We start from the raw sequence: 7,321 nt of genomic DNA, 5'->3' as shown, positions 1-7,321 counted from the left end.
AAAAGGAAATATAAGTTAAATTCAGATCCCCAATTAGAACATGCTGACTCTTAACATTCTCAACAATTTTATGGGGTCTATAACAGTCATTTCCTCTATTCACACTTTTTTAGAAGTCCTTTCATATCAAACTAAGGGTATTCTGAGCCCAAAATAAGACTTCTATGGTACATTTGAAAATGTTTATATGAAAAGAGTACCCATTTGTTTTGCCTAGAGAGATACAAACTAAATGCAGAAGTTTCTCAATGGGAAAAAGCTCAATTTTCTTCTTCCCACCATCTCTGACATATGAGATTCCTCAAACTTCAAGTTTGTTCGCCATAGCTTCACTAATGATGAAAGAGAGCAAACAATTGAATTTAAGGACATCTGGGATTAAAAATACAAGTAAATGTTAACATGCAAGCAATGGTCCAAATACTCAGGATCATGTTAATGAGTTCAATTACTGTGTAAGAGACTTTCATTAATGAATAGGGCTCTAGGCATACCAAATTATCACACAAACCATTGCCTTTTGAGACTTTGGATACTTTTACAGTTTAATTTGCAAACAGAATTTTTATAACAAATTATTTTTAACCAAATCATATCTTGAAAACTGTTTATATATAGAAAACCCAGGGAATAAAGTGAACTGTTCATTGTGGAAGGCCTTAAATTACATTATTACAGTAGAAAATACAGGAGGTAGAAGATAACTGAAAAGACTAATGCAACATTAGATTCAAATCCATAGCTCCTGTAGCTACTTAAAACATGGTTTTAGAAACTAAACCCAACATTTCCAGTAACCATAGAAACAGTTAAAATAAAATTTGCCATGAAAGCCCTTATATCATGCTTGATATAGGGAGGTAGGAAGATGTAAGAACCAGGACACATGAGACATGACATTTTATCTACAACTCCTGTTTGCTTTACTGAGGATGTAGTTTCAAAATTCAGTCACCTTCTTCAGCTTCAGACTCCGATTCTTCTTCAGCATTTTTGAGCCATTCAACAAACTTTTTCATTTGTTCAAGGAAGACACTTTTCCCCTTTGCAACATGTGGCATCTTTATACCACTTCAGAATCGGCTCTTCACTCAGGACTTCAGATTTATAAAAAAGCACCACTATTTTCTGGAAGGCTTTCATGAAATGAATGTTGTCATAACAATACTCTTGAATCTTCTGTAACAGAGTCAGCTCAGACTGACCTTGAGTAGTAAAGGCAGCAAGTAGAGGGCTGTATTGCTTCAAGTGCTTGATGGCCTGCTCTGCTACAAGCTTCTCTTTTTTGTTCCACACCACGGTGCTCATTACACTTGACCAGACTATCCCAATGATAACTGGTTCTGGAATGTTGTTTCTTTTCATCTCTTCCTTGACATATAAAATTATATCCTTGAATGGATCGCCACGGGACATCTGTTCTTGAAGTTCTTTCTGGAGCTCCTTGCGAGCTCCAATGGTCTGTTGATTCCAAACATACTCTAAAAGCTCTTTCAAGCCTGCCTCAGTAAAATACTCTGTGAAGTGTTCAACGCTTTGCTTGTTGGCAGGAAAAAGTTCCATCAGTCTGTTATCCATGCTGACTTTCCGAAGACTTGCAGCTACTGCATTGATGTCTTTTTCATTTATCCATGATTTAAAGAGTTTTACAGCAAAAGCTGCTGAAACTCCTTCTTTAACCAAATTCTCATTATAAAGGCTATTAAGAATGGCTGCATTAAGTGTTCCATTAGCTAGAACACCAGTCAACATAGCCAGCTTGTTCCTCTCCGACTCTAAAAAATCCTTTAAGAACAGCAGCAGCTTTTTTACTTCATCTTCAAAACCTTTCTCCAGGTATTTGTAGCGCCTGATTAATTTGTTAAAAACCTGGGCAAATGCTTGCATGGTCCCTAGGTCTTCTTGTGCTGCAAACACGCAGACATGTGTACGCATCATGTCATCTGCCAGTGTACCACCTGGGGCCAGCATTCCACGAGCCACCAGAATGTCAAAGAGTGTTTCTGCATATCGGTGATAGTCAAGTTTTGCTCCAGAAGCATCAAGAAACTTAGCTACTGCTTCCAAATCAGTACCAGTTTCAGTTAAGCCTTGAATAATACAGTCTTGAAACTGAGTAGGGTCAAACCTCTCTTTTTCATCTCTTTTTCTGGTTTTAAAACGCTGGCCTGATAGCGTTGGCTTTTGCTGCTTTTGATTATTCATAAAAGACACCCGAATTTAAGGTGAAGAGAAAAGAGCCAGAAATCCCGATGTGGCGGCAACTGCAGCAATGTCTCCTCTGCGACCGGAACTAACCCGAGGAGGAGGAGGGAAGAGGTGCCACCCCCTCCCCGGTCGCTCCGCTCTCGCGAGATTTCTCCTCCTTGCACCACCCCGCGCCCCGCCCCTCAGTTTTTAGACTTTAAATTATAAAAATGTGTTGTCTCAAAACTTGTAGGAATTTATTTAATAAAAATGCATTATTTTTCAAAATCACTCAAATTAATGAAAGTTTTGGAACCTTCTGAGATTTTTAATGTCAATATGAGAAACCTAGCAAAAAGTACCACTTTGAGTTGCAGGGTGAAATTGATTACCAGTTAGGTATAGTGGTGTGCACCTATATAGTCCCAGCTACTTAGGAGGCTGAGGAGTTTGAGACCAGCCTGGCCAACATAGTGAGATACTGTCTCAAACGAAACAAATGGCAGAATATGGTTGAAAAAGATGAGGCTAAGGCAGGACAAGCTAAGGTGCTGCAAGAAAGAAGTAGAAAGGGCTGGAGAGAGCTGGAAGTGTCAAGTTAGGAAGAATTTTAACTAGTAACAAACATATTCTCAAAATGCCTGAGACTAGCCCTGGCTTTAATATCATTTTATAAGCATGTAAGTTGAGCCACAAGCTCAACTATGTAAACCTGACCCCATTTACTTTTTAAAACCATTCAATTCATTTAGAACATACCAAATTATTTGCGTTTAATTTTTATTGAGAAATAAAAAATAATTTACTAGAAATGGGAATTAATTTACAGGTATAGCAAATGCCAAAATAACAGAATAAAGAAAAAAAACTGGACTCATTTCCACATTCAGATACTTTCCAAAATTCAGAATAATGAAAATGTAAAGGGTAAAAATAATTGCAGAAAAGGAATAAGACTGACATTTTCAGATATTCTGCTGAAGCAAAGCTGCCTCTTCTGGCATGCTGCAGCCTGACTGAGATGATCACTAGTAGGTAAATGAGCTGCTGCTAATTTCCTGCCAAACCTCCCACCTCCACTTCCATGCCATTCCCACTGGAGGCAATCAGTGAGACAGGTCACCACTCCAGGGTCAGGTCACAGGAAAGATGCTGAGGTGTGAAATGGTATAACTATTTCAGTAATTGAAGCATAAGACATTTCTTATTTTTGCCTTCAAAATATGAATACAAAATATAATTTTTAGGTCATGCTCAGAATCTGCTCGAGACCTATATACCATGATTTAATCTAAGCCCTTTTCCAAAACTTTTTTCCCCAAACTTTCCCCCCTAACTTTTATAATATTCATCACATTAGACTCAATTCCAGTTGTCCTTCTAGATGCAGTTTAAGATACTAAGATGCAAGTTAACATGTGTAACTCATTAGAATGTGCTAATTATATTAATATATTCATTACCATTTGACATTAAGGAATCATCAATGGAACTAGACCAGATGTGTCATTTTTTGTATTGGTGAATAAGCTTTTATTATGGAAAATTTAAAATATACCAAAATAGAAAGAACATGAACTCATCACCCAAGTTTTAAGAATTATCAAAATTTATCAAGTTATTAATTTTGTTTAATTTATTTTCTTCCACACACTTTTTCTTCTCTCTGAGATATTCTGAAGCAGTCCCAAACTGTTTGTATGTGAGCATGTATTTAGTACTGAGCATTATATATCTATATCTACAACTATATATATTTAGTATTGAGGATTGAATCCAAGGGCTCCTTACCACAAGTTATATCCCTAGCCCTGCCTTTTTAATTTTGAGACAGAGTTTCACTAAGTTGCCCAGGTTGACCTCAAACTTGCAATCCTCCTGGCTCAGTATCCCAAGTAGCTGGGTTTATGGGTGTGTACCACCATACCCACATCCAGCCCAGATGTATAAGTTTTGATGTAAACGAGTTAAAGCAAATTTTAGAGAATGCATCCCTAGCAGGGCAGCCTGACTGCGTTGGGTGGTTAGGAGGAGGGGTTGTCAGCATGAAGAAAACACTGGTCAGAGATACTGGAAATTAATTAATTTTTTTTTTTTAAATCATGTTGTTTTCTCAGAAAGAACCAACTGATCTGATTGCAAGTCAAAAGAAAAAAAAGGGGGGAAGAGATCTTGTTCTCTTAAGGTTTTGTTATATCTTAAGTGAGGAATATTATGTCTGTAGTCATTTATTTCAAGGAATATATTTTAGACTTAAAATTACATAGATTTTTTTTAAAAATTACACGGAATTTAAACATTTTATAAGTAGGCTGGTAACCCTTGGTTATCACTTCTGCAGTTTTATAGATTACTCTTGAAGATCAAAGGCAATGATTTCATGGATTTTAGGGAATATATTGAAAATTTTATCTTTTGCATTCAGGAAAATTGTTATTATCATCAGTTCAGTTCTCTTTGATTATGCATTATATTTCCAGTTCATTTCCTCTGGAAAAGTGGAGACGAGATTCTTTGGGAGTGTCCTGTTCCTTTAATAAGTCTCTCATAGTTTCCCAATATTCAGGTACAGTCTTTCAAATAGTCACATGCCAACTTTAAAATGTAACTGTAACCCAAATGAATACTCCTTCATCCCCCTGAGGGTCGCCTTACACCAGCATGCCCGAAAGGGGGATTTGTAACAGGACATTGTATGAGTTAGTCCTCAGTGAAGATGTGTCCTCCTTTCTCATCTGTAGCTCATAGCCCTGCCCACTTTTCCACCATCCATTTCCTCTGGGTGGGCTGCTGATGTTGATGTAGTGGCCAGGGCATCAAGGATGTTGATAGAAGGTCATACTTTCCTATACCTCTGTGTTTCTTATACCCCATGTTGCTCATGCAAACCTTCCAGTAAAGGTTTGGGACAACTGAGATTGTCCTTGGGACAAGCACAGACAGTGAACATTAGCATACTAACACAGCAGGGTAAATTATTAAGGAAAAAAATCAGTGGGCTCTTTTCTTGATGTTACTGATTTCCTTCAATCATTATAACCTCACAAGGAAGGAATAATTTCTTGATCCCTCTCACTAATATAAGAAAGAGAAGCGTATTGTGTTTTTAAGGTCCAAGGTCTTTTTACATTCCCCGTAACTCCACCAAACAAGTAAATAGCTGTTGTGACTAGATCCTGTCAGGGAGAATAAGCTGGGCCACTTCTGAAGGAAAAAGGAAGAAGACTCAAACTTTGGCTTAAAGAAGGAGTATGGCATATTCATACCCCACCCCCAGATGTTACCCCTGTTGTAACAACTTCCAAGGGGATGATGGAGTGGCGATACCTGGTAACTAAATGTTAAATACCATAGCCTTGAGATCTGTGTTACTTTCCTAGGACTGCCATAACAAAGTACCACAAACTGGGATGCTTTAAACAACATAAATATTTTGTCTCATATTTCTGAAAGTTTTAATAGTCTAAAATCAAGATGTTGGCAGAAGCAGCTGGGCAGGTGATATACACCTTTAATCCCAGTGACTTGGGAGATTGAAACAGGAGGATCACAATTTCAGGGCCAGCTGAGGCAACTTAAGTCCCTCTCTCAAAATAAAAAATGAAAAAAGGATTGGGGATGTAGCTCAGTGATAAAGTGCCTCTGGGTTCAACATCAGTACCAAAAAAAAAAAAAAATAGTGTTGGTAGAACCATTGTCCCTCTGAAATCTAGAAGGGATTTCTTTCTTGCCTCTTCTTACTTCTGATGACATGCCAGATCCATGGAATTCCTTGGTTTGCACATGTACAACTCTAATTTCTGCCTTCATGGTCACAAAGCATTCTTCCTGAGTATCTCTGTCTTCACATGGACATCTTCTAATAAGGACACCTGTCATAGATTAGGGACCTACGCTATTCCAGTTTGACCTTCCTTATCTTAACAAATTATATCTGCAAAGACTCTTTTACCAAATAAAGTCACATTTGGAGGTACCAGAGGTTAGGGCCTCAACACATCTTTTTGGGAGAGGTCTACAGTTTAACCCATGACAGGAATCATGGCCCAAGATCCCTTACCAAACCTGGTATGGACAAGTCAGTCACTAGCCTTTGAATGGGTAAGGCAGGCTTGATGGTAACCATTATCTATTCTCAGTAGCAACCAGCTGAAGACCAGAGACACCCCCCCCCAAATTTCCAGATTGTGCAAGCATTTAGAAACTCCCACACTCCACTCCCACTTCCCCAGATAGTATGTGGGGGAATGATTTGACAATTCTGCACCTGAGTGCATGGGAGCATATTCAGACAATTATACTTGGCATTTCTGTGAGCCATCCCTATCTCCAGCCATTTCTTACTGACGAGTTTATCTCAGCAAGTATCTCATTGTTTTATTTACTTTCCACAGTTGCTAGCATTTTACCCTCAATTTTATCTCTTTTTTTCTTTTGCCAGTTGAAACACTTATGTGCATAGGCAAAAACCTTAAGTTCTCTCTAATCAAAAGTTCCATGTATTCTTAGTCAGAAGGATTAATCATTTAAAAAGTTGAAGTTATAGTTTTTTAATAAAAATTTGTAGGAAGAAATTATTTCCCTACCAGTCCTTTGTAAGCCATGAAAAAGGGATAGAAAAATGTGCTCCTCTTCTCTCGAGTAAGTCCCCAGGGGCTGAGAATATGGGAGGCTGGAGTTTGGGGTTTTTTTCCTTCTTGTTACATAAGAATCAAAGAGTGCTCCATTTCTGCTTGAATTCATTTGACATATCACCACTCTGATTTTTCCTTAGTTTAAAAACGAAAATCTGTCTACAATTTTTTGAATCATATAAATAGCAACCTCCTACTCAGAGCCAAAATGGAAACCTCTGTATACTGTTCTATAATCAAAGCAGCTTCTCAGTTGCAGAGGGAAAAAATCCAAGGAAGTAAGGCAATAATAGGCAAACTATATTTATAAAATACAAATATTAAGTACTTTGACAATATAATTAATTTTCAATAAGATACTGTCAAATCACTTTATTAGAATGCTTTAAAATTTATTTTCCTTTAAAACAATGAGAATATTGGGCTGTAGGAAATTGCCTTTCACTTCCATCTTAATAGAATGCCATCGAAACTCTACTTGAGAGGCTAAGTCAGGAGGA

The 7,321-nt window shown here is 37.6% G+C and overlaps 1 protein-coding gene across 3 annotated transcripts; it reads right to left on the bottom strand.

The window, feature by feature from the left end:
- Window positions 1-833: 833 nt before the first annotated feature.
- On the bottom strand, window positions 834-2,245 carry LOC113184597 (eIF5-mimic protein 2-like). 3 transcript variants are annotated; one of them, XM_077801891.1, is made up of 2 exons: window positions 1,206-2,245; window positions 834-1,121 (listed from the first exon to the last, which is right to left on the bottom strand). In XM_077801891.1, the coding sequence occupies exons 1-2, from the start codon at window positions 2,203-2,205 to the stop codon at window positions 1,024-1,026; spliced, it is 1,098 nt and encodes a 365-aa protein (XP_077658017.1). In that variant the 5' UTR covers window positions 2,206-2,245; the 3' UTR covers window positions 834-1,023. The 3 variants fall into 3 exon arrangements, with proteins under 3 accessions (XP_077658017.1, XP_077658018.1, XP_026247134.2); XM_077801892.1 differs by having other exon boundaries at window positions 834-1,966; window positions 2,144-2,205; XM_026391349.2 differs by having other exon boundaries at window positions 834-1,869; window positions 1,959-2,138.
- Window positions 2,246-7,321: the final 5,076 nt, after the last annotated feature.

This window comes from Urocitellus parryii, chromosome 8 (genome assembly GCF_045843805.1).
Source record: "Urocitellus parryii isolate mUroPar1 chromosome 8, mUroPar1.hap1, whole genome shotgun sequence".
NCBI lineage: Eukaryota > Metazoa > Chordata > Mammalia > Rodentia > Sciuridae > Urocitellus > Urocitellus parryii.
Note: the sequence above shows the minus strand (reverse complement) of the source record. Positions and strands in the feature narration are given on the sequence as shown.